The following is a 17270-nucleotide window of genomic DNA, read 5'->3' as shown; positions in this document are numbered from 1 at the left end:
TAAATATCATATATGTTAGTATACAAGATCTAGATGTAATCCTAGTGGTTATAAAATCATTTTTTTTCTAACCTTTTAGATTAAATTAATATTTTAAAATCATATTTATCTTTATCCAACAAAGATCGTTTTTATTGAATTATTTATCATAATTGAGCCGATTGTAATAAAAAATAATTAAATAATAGATACAATATTTTTAAATAAATATAATGTTATAATTTATAATACTAAAATTAAAATTATTATTATATTTAATTATTAACATATAAAATAAATAAAAATTATAAAAATTATAATAATAAATAAATTACATCAATGTCTCTTAATAAGAAACTAATAAAAAAGACAAATGAATATAATATAAAATATATGAAAAAGACATAAAAATATATAAATTAATGTAAATGACTAAATAATACGTTTCATAAAAAATTTTTAAAAGAATTATATAACTTTGTAAATAATAACTATTAATTTTATTAAATTTGGAAAATTAAAAAAGTTAAAAAGTTATTAAGTCAAAATTTTAACATGTTCACACCAATTAAAAATAATGTAATTTTGATCACAAATCTTAATCGAATGATATTGATTTAAACTAGTGACAAAATAGATTACCATCTATAAATAAATTCGTTAGTCCATCAAAATTTTACATATTAAATTAAATTTTTTAACTTTTAAACTTATTTTATGTGATATCTCTGAACCGTCAAATTTACAAACCAAAATTAAGAAACCAAAATTAAGATGAAAAAATTATCAAAACAAAATTTGAAAATTAAGAAATAATTGTATAAAAGCATTATTATTAAACTAATTAATATAGAAACAGTTATGAAGTAGAAAAATAATTTTATTGATAAAAAAATATAATTATACATGAATCAACTATGGTTATAAGTTATTACTAACAAAGATAAAATGAAAGCTGGATAAAAAATACATATGATTTGTGGTTACTTGTATGATGATATTATGTTTCTAGACGTTAAATTTTGTAAAAAGAAAAGCCCATGGGCTGGCCCTGACCTATAGGGCTTTAGGGGTTTTTAGCCCTGTGGGCTTTTTTAATAAAGAGTTTTTTTGGCCCTGTGGGCTTTTTTGGCCCCAACCCACATGGGCTAGGGCCAAATCTTATTAAAGGGGCTCATTTGACAGCTCTAATTCTCTCCCAGGCTTGTTCAAAATTGGTAGATCTCAAGGACATTTTGTGTTGCTTGAATTTCAGTTTAACGTGATTTTTAAATATTACGATATATGTATATATCATCGTTGTGAAGTCGTTCACCATTGGATTGAGTTGATTTTTAAATGGTGGGTTCCAAATGTATGATTCTTTATTTTGACCGTTCGGATCATCAGTAAGAGGTCTAATTTGGGAGAAAACAGCCTCAAATTAGCAGCTCTGTTTTTGGAGAATTTTATAAAATCTGCATTGGTGTTTTCGTTGTTGTGAAATCGTTCACCGTTGGATTGGGCTGATTTTTGGACAGTGAGTTCCAGACGTATGGTTTTTCATTTTGACTGTTCAGATTGTTAATCAGAGGTCCAGCTGAGAGAAAACAACCTTGCATCAATAAATCTATTTTGGAGAATTTTCACTTTCTTGGTTCTCATTTGTAAGCATTATGCTTAGTTAGTTTGGCTTATTAAAATCCTTATTATGTGTTTTTATCGGAGACTCTTTTCACCCTATAGGGGGTATAACATATCAATGATTGGATCTAGATGTATAATATGTGTTTGAGTATGTTTGCATGGGTATGTGATGCTTGAATGCATGTATGATGTGTTAACTATGTTTCCACATGATATAGGATTGATGTATATATGTTTGAATGCTTACATCATGTCCATGATGTGTTTCGATTCGACAATAATCGATTATCATTAGTTATAATTGATTGTCTACGCGTTGGTTTTGAGTGTGAATTTGTTCTACGTGATGTTTTTGGATAAATTTCACTTAGATAATCGATTATTTAAGTGATAATTGATTATCATAGTGCATTTTGGTGAAAAATGATGGATTTGATGAAAATGGACGTGAACCAAGTTTGAGGAGCTGTGAAACATGATGATAGTTAGAGATTGAGCGTTTAGGATCAGTTTGACTTGTGGTTGAGAGTGGAGCATGAGTGAGTGTTGGATGTACCTGAGTATGTGATTGATGAGCATGAGAGTGGAGGATAAGTCTACTTGTTGTACCTCGTAAATTCTGGTTCTATCTGCTGATAGGTGCTTCTTTTTACCTTGTATACATTTGAAGGAGATGATCTATACAGGAGGCTACATATGTCCTGTAGGGGAGGCTACAAGTGGGCTGTAAGAGCGACTATAGTCGGTGAGGTAGGGTATAGGATTGAGACGGACTCTTTCCACTATGATATTATGGTACGGTGATGCTCATGGTATTATTCATGACTAAGATAGTCATGATGGTGGTGTATCTATGATGATGATCATGGTACTTGAGATACTTTAGGTTATGTTATATTGATAGCGGTGTTACTATAATGGTTACCATAAGTAGTTAGCATGAGTGCTAATGAGTAGATAGACCAAGGATATAGATGTGAGATGTTAGGGATGACATCAAGGGTTAGAGACCAAGGATCGATGATCGAAGTTCAAGAAAATTGGATGTTGTGCTTGTTGTTTGAAAGCTGAGATAAATCCAATTTTGAGTTTTGGAATAAGTTTTGAACCACATCCACTTTTGCTAGATTTTTGTGTGAATTGATGTTGCAGAATAGTACTTGCCAAGAGATATCATGTTGGTAACATATTAGTTGGTGGGGATCTCCAATTTTCTCCAAGCTGGATTTCCAAAACCTTCAAATGAGTAGATTTTGCACATTGGTACATTATCAATGTGACTAGTTAATGAAGAGAAAAGCATTCATGTGCATTGCATAAAGAGATCAAGCAGAGAGAATCCTTAATGATTTAGAAACACTAGTGTAGGGAGAGAGTTTAAATTCGAGCTATGATTTTTTTTTTGTGCGAACAAGAATCAATTTTGAATTGTGCTGATATGTTTACTATTTCTCTTGTTTCTTTGGAATTTGGTGTAGTTAAATTACAGTACTGCATGGAAAAGGAATTCTTTCTTGAATGACAACTAGATACAGTAGTGAAATCAAGGAATTAGGAGACCAAAGCTACTCAGAATTAAAGAGAATGCATGTGAATTTCTGCACAAGATTTGTCTGTGGCAGTAGAGTTATTCACTTTCTTGTAAAAGGCCATCATACCAAGTGTTGTGGAAGAGTCTTTGGTATTCTTTTAATTCTTGGCAAGTTTCTTTGCGTGGTTTGAATTTGACATGATCCAGACGAAGAGTATCTCTTTTTTGGAGGATGTGACTCTCATTATCGATAATTTGCAGGATTTAAAACATTTAGATTCATCTCACTGTAATTCTAAGATATATCTTAATTTTTTTGACATCCAAGAAGCTCGTCTTGTAGAGGAAATGAAAATAGCCTCTAAATAGGCTAATATACTTGATGAAATGAAAGGTTCTAATTATGAGTTAATACTAAATCATCAAAAGTAAGATTCCTAAAAAATACTAATAAGTTTTAAAAGCTTTTTGTAGTTAATATGTCAAGAAATTTGATTATTGAGCTTTAGTTTCTTTTTTGGTATTGCATTGATTTACTTTTTTCTATTTATGTAGTTATTTAATTTTTTTTATAATTGGTAATTTTGTCTATATGTGCGATATATTTTTATCATAAGTTTGATGTGATTTCTCATAATTTTTTTTTGTTTTTTTTATAATAAAAATTTTATGTTATGATAATAATGTCTAGTATAAGTGCTTATTTAGAATCAATATTAATTGAAATGTTCATAAAATACTTTTATGAAAGAAAAACATCTATGAATAAAAATGTAAAGTCTTCAATTATGGGTTAGGAAAAGAAATAAAAGAGAGTATGAATATAATAACTCAAGATTACGAGATAGGTATTGACAAAATGATTTTACCATAAAAGAGAGCCCTTTGTGCAAGAAAAGACTTATTTCGTATCAATAAACGTAAAATATACATAGCACTAAATGTTCCAAGTTGTACATGTTAATAAAAAAGATTACAAGTGAGTTAATAAAAAAGATTACAAGTGAGTTAATAGAAAAGATTACTAAGTGAGTTAATAACCGTACCTATAAATTTATAACAAGAATCTTGTAAAAGATTATTACTATTTAAAAGCATATTATCTATATATAGGTTTTCGTACTCACAAATAAGATGATAAACGACATACTGTACTATAAAACACTATACTATATCTAAAACTCGAAAATGACAAATTAAAAAGCAGAAATAATACCCTTAGTTACTAAAATTTATATCTTAATTTCCAATCTTTCCTTCCCCTTTAACAATAACGTTAAAGTAAGTCATTTTCATTCATTCGGTTTGGTTGATCAGCTTAACCTAATTCACTTTTTATTAATTAAAAGTTTGTAGTTCAATTAGATCTATCACAAATTTGTCAATTAATAGATTAACTTACTTACAAATATTTTATTTTATAATTTATTTTATATATTTATTTTAATATAATGAGAGTAGATTAACTTAATTTATTTTCTTATAATAGTGTTTACTAATTATCTAAATATTATTATAAAGGTAGTATTCAAGTACAAACATATATAACATGATAAACAAATAAATTGAACATTCACATTATTCAAATCTTATTGAATAACATTATAGTATTTAGAAATATCAAAAACCTATATAATTAAAAGCAGTAAATAATTATAATAAAAGAACATATAAAAAATATTAAAAATATAAAGATAATAGTTGAAAATTAAAGTATCATCATATATAATTTCACAAACAAATAAATTAGACATTGAAATTATTTGAACAATACTGAATAATATTCTAATATATAAAAATATCAAATTGTGAATATATATATATATATATATATATATATATAATTTAAATAGTAAATAATTATAATAAAAAAATTTATAAAACATTATAAAAAAGTTAATAAAGTTAATAGGTTACAAAATCAATCCATTTTTAACTTACTTGAATCTTATTAACCCATGAATTAAGTGAATGGTATCCAGTTCAACCCACATTTAAAAAAAGACACTAAAATTTTTTAGAACTCAACTGTTATGAAAAAAAAAGATTGAAAATTGTGTATATTATTTCATTATAAAGAGAGAGTACAGTTAATATATATATATATATATATATATATATATATATATATATATATATATATATATATATATATATATAGATAGTTGTTTAAAACAATATAAAAACAGAATATAAATATATGAACATAAATACACAGATATGAACGAAAAATAAATTAAATCCAATATCTCCGTCAAGTTGCAGCATATATATCTTTAATGCTCAACTTGGACAACAAAGATTGAAATTGTGCTGATGCAAAGCTTTAGTATGAATGTCTGCAAGTTGGGCTGAAGTAGAAATGGGCAAGAACTTAATTACACCAGCTTGAACTTTATCCCTTATGAGATAACAATCAATTTCAATATGTTTTGTCCTCTCATGCATGACTGGATTTTGCGCAATTTGCATAGCAGATTGATTGTCACAAAACAGAGGAACTGGTTGTGGTAGAGGCTGTTTCAAATCATGGAGCAAATACAAAAAAACCATTGAATTTCACATGTTGTGGAAGCTAAGGCTCTATATTCTGCTTCGATTGATGATCTAGATATAGTACCTTGCTTCTTGGATTTCCAACTAATTAAGGATGCACCACAGAACACATTAAAACCAGTCACCGACCTTCTAGTGTCAAGGCAAGCAGCCCAATCAAAATCACTAAAAGCCTTGAGATCATGTTCTTTGTTGGAGGGAAAAAATAATCCTTGTCCTGGATTGTTCTTGATATATCTCAGGATCCTTATTGTTGTTGCATAGTGATCTTCTAAAGGATTGGAAAGAAATTGACTCAGGGTACTAACAACAAAACATAAATATGGTCTTGTGTTGGTTAGATATAATAACCTGCCAAGAAGTCTTCTATAGGCATGCACATCTGAATAGGGTTTCCTTTCTGTCTTGGAAAATTTTGTGTCTGGCTGTATGGGAGTAGAAACAGGTTGACATCCCAACAACCCTACATCTTCTAGTAACTCTAAAGCATACTTCCTTTGTGACAAATTAATGCCCTGTTAAGATCTTGTAATTTCTAAGCCCAGAAAATACTTGAGTTGGCCTAAGTATTTAATCTTGAACTTTGCATTCAATAGAGCCTTCATAGTCTGAATTTCCTGGATGTCATCACCTGTCAAGACTATATCATCTACATAAACAAGTAAGATGGTGATATGAGCAGAATCACTTTTGACAAAAAGTGAATAATCTGATTTTGATTGTATGTAGCCCAAAGAAAGTAAAGTAGTTGTCAACTTGTAATTCCATTGTCTAGAGGCTTTCTTGAGTCCATATAAAGACTTCAATAACTTGCAAACTTGCCCTGGTTTTTCTGTTTTGTAGCCAAGAGGAAGAGACATGTATACTTCTTCATCTAGATCCCCATGTAAAAAAGCATTATTTACATCTAGTTGATGTAAATACCAATGTTTGTAAGTTGTTAAAGCCAGAATCAATCTTACTGTTGTGAGTTTGACAACAGGTGAAAAAATCTCAAAGTAATCTAAGCCTTGTTGTTGTGTGTAGCCTTTGGCTACTAACCTTGCCTTGTATCGCTCAATACTCCCATCAGCATGCCTCTTTATTTTGTATACCCATTTACATTCAATAGTTTGCTTTCCATAAGGTAGATCAGTCAAAACCCAAGTTTTGGAATTTTCTAAAGCTGCAATTTCTTGATCCATGGCATTTCTCCAACAATCATGTTTGATGGCTTGGTTATAGGTTTTAGGTTCACTAACTTGGGAAAGATTAAGGACATATGATTTATGAAGAGATGATAATGCATCATATGAGAGATATGAAGAGATAGGATATAAGGTACTATGGATGACTGAGTGACGAAAGAAGTAGATAACATGTTGCAATGATAGTCCTACAGATAAGATGATTTATGTTTTGGCCTGATTGATTTCCTTTGTGGAGTAGCAGTGGCAGGTTGAACAGAAACAGGTTGAGAAGAAAAAATAACAGGGTCTGAAACAATAGAAGGAGGAGATGTAGGTGGTAAAGAGAGTTGATCAGTAACTTCTGATAAAAGAGGTGATGGAGAGGAAATGATTTTGGTGACAAAATCTAAGGAATTTTGTGTATCAATAGGTGAGTGTTTGTCACTAGTAAGAAAAGGAAATATGTTTTCATAAAATACTACATTCCTTGATAGAAAAATCTCCTTAGAGTTTAAATCTAACAAAAGGTAACATTTCACTCCTTTTTTAAAACCAAGTAAAACACATTTTCTTGCACGAGGTTGAAATTTTGTTCTATGAGCTTGAAGAGTTGAAGCATAGCAAAGTGAGCCAAAAACTCGTAAGTAAGTAATGTTAGGTTTAACATTGTGTAACAACTGAGATGGAGAAAAATATGCCAAAACTTTGGAAGGTAAAATATTAATGAGTTACACAGCATAACGAACAACAAAAGACTAGAAAATTATGAGCAAAAGGGATTGAAACATTAAAGATCTAGCAACATTGAGAATGTGTTAATGTTTTCTCCCAACAACTCCATTTTGTTGAGGTGTTTCAACACAAGATAATTGATGTTGTATCCCTTTTTGTCTATAAAAATTTGTCATTGCAAACTCATTACCATTATCTGATCTAACAACTTTTACATCAATGCCAAATTGTGTTTTGATATAAGAAACAAAGCCAATAAGTTGTGATCTTGTATCTGACTTACTTGCCATCAATTTAATCCATGTGTATCTAGACACATCCACTATAGTTTAGAAATATTTGAAATCATCAACAGAAGAAGTACAATAGGGCCCCCAAATATCAACATGAATTAAATCAAAAGGAGCTTTTGAAACAATAGTACTTAATTGAAAAGACAATTTGCTTTGCTTAGAATAGTGACAAGTATCACAAGGAGTGTATTTTGTATAAGGTAAAGTGGCATACATGGTGCGTAATTTGATATAACAAGAATAAGAAGGATGCTCTAGTCTAGAGTGCCAAATATCTATAGAGTTGGGTCTTATTGTAGAACAGACAATAGAATTATCAGGAGTAATAGAAGCTGGTGAACCAAGGGGTGTGGATGCAGGAATTATCATGATATACAAGTCATCTCTTTCTTCAACTTTCCTAATCATCTGTAGGGTTGACTTGTCCTGTATTTCACATGAAAATTCAGAAATGGTAATTTTACGAGATAGAGATTTAGTTAACTTTGTGACCGAAATAATATTGACTGAAAAATTAGGAACAAACAAGACATTATGTAAAGTAATGTGTGAGCTAAGAAAAACTATGCCAGAATAATGAGCAAATGAAGAGTTCTTGTTGGGTAATGATACTGTAATTGGTGAGATTCTATGATAATAAATAAAATGAGACAAAGAACTAGATATATGATCAATAACACCTGTGTCTAGAATCCATTGGGAATAGACATTACCTTGATCCTAAGAAGAAGTGGAAACATAATAAGAACTCACTAGATCGGTAGAATGTGTGGCTATGGGATTAGATTGAGGAAGAAGTCTCGATAGACCATGAATTTGCTCTTGAGAAAGTCCCAAAGTTGAGGAATGTGACTGCGCCTGAGAATTAGTAGAAGAAGGAACAACTACAAAAGCCATTGAATTTCACAACCTCAAATTGGACAAAAATTTCACAACCCGAATCTCCAAAAAATCCTTCAGATGTTATGAGAAAAGAAAGGATGAAAATTGTGTATATTATTCCATTATAATGGAGATAGTATATATATATATATATATATATATATATATAATACTATATTAGAAAGTGAGTTTTTAAGGCTAACTCAATTCCACAAAACTAGCTTGTAAGGTAAGGTTTGCACCTCACTTATATATTATAAATTGACATTTTCTCTAGTCGATGTGGGACTTCCAACATTAACCTTACTCAAATTCACAGGGAGTCAAATTGGATCATATGTTAAAACTTATTTTTAACATCTTCAATTTTTGTGTTTGTTTTATCTTTGCATTCATTTTTTTTCGTTTATTTACTCTAAAATTTTCAAAATTTTTATCATTTATTTTTCTTTTTACAAATTTTCTTACCTTTGTTTATTGTTAGTTATTTCTTCGTTTTATTCTTTACAATATCTTATTTGAAGTATCTTTTGAAAACTTTTTAACTTAAATCATTTATAAATATTAGTAATATGAAATAGAGTTTTATTCAAAACTAATAGTACTAAATATTTTAAAATTTTAATAAAAGTAAAAGATGAAGTCTGTATTATTATCATTACAGAAAATTAAATATGTTGTCTAGGGTGTTGATGTAATGTATTTTGTCGATCTATTTTTAGCCTATGTATAAGAACTTGTATATTTAAATTGAAAATCATAAATATTTAAATAAATAAATTCATAACATTTATTTATTTTGATGTATGAAATTTATATCCGTCAAATTTTCATCGAAAACACATATATCTTGAAATACCAAGTGGAGTTAGGTGGAATCTCTTATTATATTTATGACTTCATTGTTGAGTTTCAGTCATCACCGAAAGTAGCTTATTATAACTTTTGGTCGTTAATTTAAGTCTTAATTTCCATTTACTGTTTTTATCAACATTAGTAGGAGTTACTATGCAGAATAGACAATTTATTCAATAGGATCCAAAATTCATAATCAAAGTCCTTATCTTATCCCTTGAACTCGAGAATTAGAATTGCAAATTAACCATTTACCCCGCTAATCAAACAAAAAAATAGCATTAAATCATGAAATAAAACAAAAATAAAAATAAATAAAATTTTATTTCCTGGGTGTTGTAAATTACTATTGATTAAAGTAATAAAAATATATTGTTTGGGTAGTTTTTTTAAATTAGAATTTCAAGTATTTGTGAGATTAAATTTGATTATTTCAAATTTCATTAACAAAAAGAAAAAAATTTAAATTTTGCTATATTTTGCCATTTCAAGGTAGAATTTTGTGGATTTTTTTTGGACTGAAAGATAAATTTTCGAATTTGATATTATAATTGAAATACTTTATTCTTACAAGAAAATGAAAATTCATTAAGTTGTATTATCTACATACAACATATGAAAAATCAAACAATTTAAAATAAATACTATTCACATTTAATGTAAATACAAATAGAAATAGAAATAACATTGCAAGAAATATGATTCATAAAAATATAACATGATTTTGTGAAACAAACACTCTAAACAGTTCACCCTAGCCTTAAGAGAGCTACTTAACCAGCACTAATAGTGTTGAAAGGTTGTAGCTTTACAGGCTTGAACCTTCAAATATACCCTGATAAATCATTCATCGTGTTATAACTTCCATTTGAATTTCAATTGCAACTAGCTTAGTTGACCATAAGATTATCCCTTGGCAAACAACAAGCAAATTAGAACCAACTTATTTTCAGCACATTCTTCCGTTAAAGTTGCTGATAAGTGCGCTGATAATGAAGAATCAAAAGTATATGAAATGAAAACCTGAAATAAAGCTTTGATCGCAAGGAAAAACAATGTTCTGAACTGTAGATTGAAAAACATAAGTCCACTACAGCAGTTCGTAGCAGATACTTAATTCAGTAAAAGTCCCATTAAGGATCCACCACAATTATCAACTTTCCATTTTGTGGCTTCCTCAAGAAAAATATTTCACCAACCACAGTACAAAATCTAACCTCAACCCTTTCGTCAAGACTTAAAAATTACGACATAGTTGAATGCTCTTACACGAATGTCTGCATTATCTTAATTTAGACAGATCAATTGACCAAACCCCAGGCCAATAGGCTAGAATTTGGCAAATAAAAAAGTCATCACCTAAGCATTTGAGCATTAATCTATTCCATTTCAATCATAATACAACAACATTAAGGTTGACTGCAAGCAAGCAGAACACTACTCAGACAAAACCAGAACTTAATAAGCCATTTATCATGTTAATTAACAGAAAACCAGAACCAGATATCTAATCACACAAAGAAACATCCGTCAATTGCTAACTTAACCAACCAAAGCAATCTTCTAACCGGTGCAAAACTTTTACAAAATCCTGCAACCGCAGATTCCACCGGAAGCTCAATCCAGTGAAAATAAGTTCCATCGGTAAACATGAATCTTCTTCCACAAGAAAATCATACCCCATCAAATTCACCATTGACACATTCACTAATTTGAACAAACCCGTGATCTAAATCAAACCACGCCATGTTAGAATAGATTTCAAACATGTTTAATTCGAAATGCTCCAAACTCAAGTTTGAAAAGTAACCTAAGTTTCATAACCTATTTAGTTATTTTCAAAACTCATACACACACTTACATTTTACATTACACCAAGTTCCCAGTAATGCAAAACCAAGTTCCTACTACATCCTCAGTTTGCAAAATGAAAACATTCCAAAATTAAGTTTGCCAACTTTATCCCAAACCTATAAAATGCGGCCTAATCAGATCGTACATTATCCAAGCTATAACCCAAACACTTCTCGTTTGGGTCCCCAATGAAATAAATTATTCACAACACTAATAACCAAACACAAGGCAGACAAAATAAACTGTCAGTAAATATTTCTTTCTTCCTTTCGTTTTGAAAACATATAAAGAGAGAAAACACACTAAAATATTTCTCTCCAATCCCTACTTGCTTACCCCATCGCCGATTCAAGCAACAACATATTAAAAAGGAACCATTTTTCATATAAAACAACTGACATTATTATGATTTCAGTGAGTGAAGGCATAGATAGCAGTGGAGATATAAAGCACGAGAGCGGAAGAGACCAAGACGACCATGGCGGTGACAGCGTGCACGGCGGCCTTGCTACCGCAGGAGAGCACACCGAGGCGGATCTGGATGACGTTGACCATGGACAACACCAGGAAGAGGCAGCCCATGACGGACCCAATGGCGGAGCCCAGCATGCCCAGCCTCAGGGCCTTCAGATTGATGTGGGCCCGGAAGGCCTCGTCTGTGTCCTTGCTGTTGAGCAAGTTGAGCGCCAGCTTGAGCCCCTGCGCCACCAGCGAGGACCACAGGAAGAAGCTAAACGACACCACTTCGAAGACGAGGAGCTTCTTGGCCATGTCGATGCCGGCGTCGCACGCCGAACGGCTCTCCAGGCTGCGCTGCCCCGGCGTGGTGAGGGAGAGCCCGACAAACACGGCGATGGTGAAGAGGGAATTCACGTTGACCAAGCCGTCCAAGGCCGTGACATGGACGCTCGTGGTGGAGGAGGAGGAAGAAGAAGACACCCTTCTGGTCATTCCATCGTTCGGGTAAAACTCCTTTGGGTACTGCTCCGATCTGCGTCAACCAAATCGAAGGAAACAAAATTAAAAAAACATTAATTTTTTGGATTAGAAATTGAAGCGATTAAGAGAATAATATGGTGGTGAGTAAAATGTGTATGGAGAGAGAGAACAGATAGATACTCGTCCATTGGGAATCAATGCCGGTGGAGAAAGAGGTGGCTTGGGTTTTAGGGTTAACGGAAATTGTTTGCTTAGCTGAGAGGGAGATGCTTTGGTTTTCAGTGTCTGGTTGTCTTCTTAGCTTTGCTTTGTTTGCTTTGCTTTTGGACTGCTTTGAAAACGAAAGGTATTTGCAAGAAATTTGAAAAAGAAATGAGAGCGTGTTTAATAGAAACACGTCAAATTAACGAGTCTTCATTTGTAATCTTTACCAAAAAGCAGCTAAAAGACATGGGATGAAGGCATGTGTACCCAGTTTCTATTACTTAAAAATGTATAATTTTATAAAAATAATACTAAAAAAATAAAATAATAGAATTTAAAATATATACTTAGAAAAATAACATTAAAGAAATATATATGATTTTTTAGAATAATAGTAAAATAATATATAAAAATTACATTTAAGGAAAAAAGTTATATAGTTGTTTTATAAGAAAGAAAAAATATTTTATTTATTAAAATACAAAAAAATTATAGTTAAGAAAATAACAAAAAATAATTGCGTTAAAAACACGGGAGTTCATCGTTTGGTTTCACATTAAATTAACTTGTTCGTCCTTCTTGCTTCGCGTTTGTGTGCTTGGTATGGATTGTAAAGAAGAGTTGAGGTTGTTGGTAGGTAGTGCACTAGTGCAAAAAATGATACTCAGCCGTTGTTTTCAATAATCGATATCGTTTCTATAATCAAAAGGTAGGGTTTTTAACATTGGTTATGAATTGAAAAAAAAAGTTAATATTTTGTTTGGTTAAAAAAATTGAATCATTAAACCAAAAATAAAAAATTTTTAAAAAAATGAATATTTGATTTTGTTTCTACTAAAATTCGAGATCTTTCTTTCTGATTTAAAATAATTATTTAATTTTAAGGGTTTTTTTTCTTCAGTTTTAGTGAGAATCAATTATCCATCCATGGAATAAGGGTATTCGAGGTCATACATGGTTTTTATAGTGCAATTGTAGACCTAGAAATGCAGGCTTAATTGATTATGGGCTTGGATAATCGATTATGGAAGCACATAATCAATTATCCTTACAAGATAACCGATTAGTAAATTGTTAAGCTAAATAAGAATAAAGCATACATGTATCATATATTGATATAGAATAAGGATTAAATGAAAGCAAAGCACTAGACAAAATTGTCATAACAAAGGAAGGACCATTTGAACAACCTCACTCAAGTCAGACCATCTAGAAGGCGTGAAAATATGTTTCATCTCACCCACAAGAACAAATTTTAGGAGAAATAAATGGTGGTGTTAGAACGAGATCTTCCTTCGAAAAAGAAGTTGTAATCACTATGGTATCTCGGATTGAACAATATAGAAAAGAAATTGTTAGACGGAGATTGGATTACAACCATCGAAGAAGACTTGAATCAATTTACCATAAATGATATCTAGATTTTAGCATCGCCTTTATTTGATTAAAGTGTCATTGGAATAAGATGGGTCATCAAGAATAACATGAACTGTATAGCATAAGCCAATTAAGTGTTAGAAGATACATTTTCTTAGTTGCATTCAATACATAAAACACACCTCTTAAGCACATCGTGCAAAAGCCTAAGGATAGTCATCCAAAACAATGTGTCTAATCATCCTTTATAGTATGGAAAATGATAAATGAGTAGACTTTACTTAATGCATCAATCAGAATTCATATAGCATATAGAGACAAACGTCGAATACTCATCATCTAAACAATGTCACACTTCACATCGTCTAAGAGAGACCGTTTATAAACAATTGTATACATGTTTAAGCAACGTCTAGAAGAAAACTTCTATGACTCATCATCTATGATGACGACATCATCTATAGACATGTCATCTAAGACAAAAATAGGATACATCCTTCCACATCATCCACAATCATACAGAGTTCATTAAATGAGCAATGATTAGTTATTTCAAAATCCTGACAACTACAATTCCAAGATTCCACCTTTATCCCTCACCTTATAACCGCCAAATCAAACACTCATCGTGCTTCTTAAGTTATCAAACCCTTCTCCCGACATTTGACTCCTAAAACCTAAAATCACCAGAAACCAGTCTACAATCATGGTTGCTCATCCTTGGGAAATCCTTATCATTGATGAAGTATTCATTAATGTTAGAAGAGCATCCTTCATCAATCACACCAAAGACAAAGCAATTAGAATATACCTAGAACACTAGGTAGATCTAAAAGACCTAAGAGTTCATGGATATGACATTCTTCTAGATGCGTACCATTGCGACATTCATCGCTTCTTTGAATGAGATTCTCTCATCCTTCTTGAACTTATTCCTCAATTTTTTACCAACATGGAACTTAGAGAAGAAGAGATTGTCTCAAAGGTACTAGGTCAAGAAGTCTTGGTTAACACTGCAACTATTGTGAATGCGATTAATTAAGCCAAAGTAAACAACTGTTACTATGATGGCTAGGATAAAATGTATGAAGATGAGGAAACTATTTCGAAAGTGTTTGATTGAAGTCATACCCGAATCAAATTAATATGCAATTTAAAGTGTAGTATATACTAGGAAGTGACTATTAAGTCGTCTCTTAAGGACCAAATGTGGTTTAGGCAATAGGTTAAATATGTAGTGGGGGATTGTGGGCAGTTTACTAATTATAATTAACAACTAATACACTAACTAAAACACAAATTAAAGACAGATTTGGTCATTAGCCCAGTTACAATACTTTCAATCCTTGATTAACAATAAATTAAACATTGCTCTCACCCTATTCCAACACCAATCAACCAACTAAGTGAAGATTAATTAAGTTTTCCTAAAAATGAATTAAGCAAACAAATTGCACATGATTAATCGATTCTGCATCATAGGTTAATCAACTAAGCGAAAATTAAATCCCCAATTAGTCCACTAAGCGTCTACTAATTGCAAGTGCATAAACAACTTAAACATGATGTAAGGCTAGGCAACACAATTACAATAATAGTTCATAAACCTCATGGAAACATTGCAACCTCACTAATCACCAACCTAAACAAATTTAAGCTATCATTAAAATGAGTTCAACATTGTAAAAGCGAATTCTAATCAGCACAACAAAAATGATTGCAAATATGAAATTGAAAATGGATGTAAAGAGGTGAAAAAGGAACCTAGAAAACACAAATGAAATTTAAAATGAATTGCAAACTCAAGAACACAAAACGTAAATGATGTTGTGCAAAATGTAAAAGCTAAAAACGATATTGAAATGCAAAACCAAACTGTAATTAATACTGCAAATGAGTTCAGAACAAGGATAATATGGATAAACATAAATGAAAATAAAACCTAAATTGAAGAGCACTTCTTGTTCACGTCCAAAGCTTCTAAAACGAAATAAGAGAATGAGAATGTGTCCCTTGGTGGCTGCTACCTGGGCACACTAAACTTGGTCAACCCCTAAAATGGGCTTCTACCCAAAATGACCAAAAATGGCCCAATAACTAAATATGGTCCAAAAATACACTAAAAGCGAAATTATAATTAATTTAAACTAAAATGCTGATGTGGAGAGTGGAGAATGACATGACTACTCTCTTAATGTCCCACCAAAGTATGGTTCCAAAGTTTCCCCTGAAAATGATGACGAAAATAAGTAAGCTCAAATAATTCAAGTTAATTAAAATATGAATTACTTGTCAAATTAAGCCTAAATATCAAAATTGAGGAAATATTGGTCAAATTAAGCACAATTCTTTAATTAAATCTAATACAAGAATATAAGTGAATAGAAGAAAATATTGACTTATCAAAATAAACCACACTTAGTCTTTTGCACTCTTAGACAAAATCAAGACGTAAATCAAGGAACAAATCAAAGAACGTCAAGAGAGTGACACAACCTCAGGACAGAGAAACAAAAGACACACAAGTAAATAAACAGATTTACACAATCTTCAATGAATTTGGAAAAAGAAAAGGAGTAGGCAACATCCAACACACAAAGAATAAGAGAAACTAGATACTCATGGTAATCATCTAAGCAATTCCAAACATGGCAAAATAATCAATTAGCTCAAAAGGTGAATCAAAAGCTATAGAACCTCACAGATGCACTATCGCTATATCTCTCAAGTGTCTAGGGTAAACAATTTCAACTCAATGCACTCAAGAAAGCAAGCAACAAATAGACTTGGCAAGCCTCTAATATCAACACTCAAAACATATGCATGTTCAATTCAAAAGGTATTTTCATGGTTGTAATGGGGCCAAGGACAAGGGAGGATAAAATATAGATGAGAAGCTACAAACCAAAAGAAATAGAGAGTAATGAAGAACAAATGAAAGTACAATCAAATCACACCTAAAACCTCTAATTCAATCATCTTCTTGACTCCATTATTAAAAAAAATATATTTTTCTCTTTTGATTTTTTTCTATATTTTCTTGTCTTATCTTTTTTTTTTCGAACACAACTGTAAGAGACAAGATACACAACATATTTATAAAACTAACAAGCAGAAGAACCAATTAGCCGATTCAATTAGCTAACATATTCATAAGTCTTATTGACTAATGGTTTAAAAAGGAAAATAATGAAGTTTTAATGATTGATTAAAATAATCAATATTTTATTATTTTTGATTTGATATCGAATGATAATTATTTGTTTGTTTTTG

The 17270-nt window shown here is 30.9% G+C and overlaps 1 protein-coding gene across 1 annotated transcript; it reads right to left on the bottom strand.

Moving 5' to 3' along the window:
- Positions 1 to 11708: 11708 nt before the first annotated feature.
- Positions 11709 to 12800, bottom strand: LOC148197682 (uncharacterized). The gene is made up of 2 exons (XM_088115417.1): positions 12597 to 12800; positions 11709 to 12468 (listed from the first exon to the last, which is right to left on the bottom strand). The coding sequence occupies exons 1-2, from the start codon at positions 12602 to 12604 to the stop codon at positions 11889 to 11891; spliced, it is 588 nt and encodes a 195-aa protein (XP_087971543.1). The 5' UTR covers positions 12605 to 12800; the 3' UTR covers positions 11709 to 11888.
- Between the last annotated feature and the right edge of the window lie 4470 nt (positions 12801 to 17270).

Source organism: Vigna umbellata, chromosome 5, assembly GCF_029865625.1.
Source record: "Vigna umbellata cultivar VRB3 chromosome 5, Vumbellata_1.0, whole genome shotgun sequence".
Classification (NCBI taxonomy): domain Eukaryota; kingdom Viridiplantae; phylum Streptophyta; class Magnoliopsida; order Fabales; family Fabaceae; genus Vigna; species Vigna umbellata.
The sequence above is the reverse complement of the archived record's forward strand: the minus strand, read 5'-3'. Positions and strand labels throughout refer to the sequence as shown.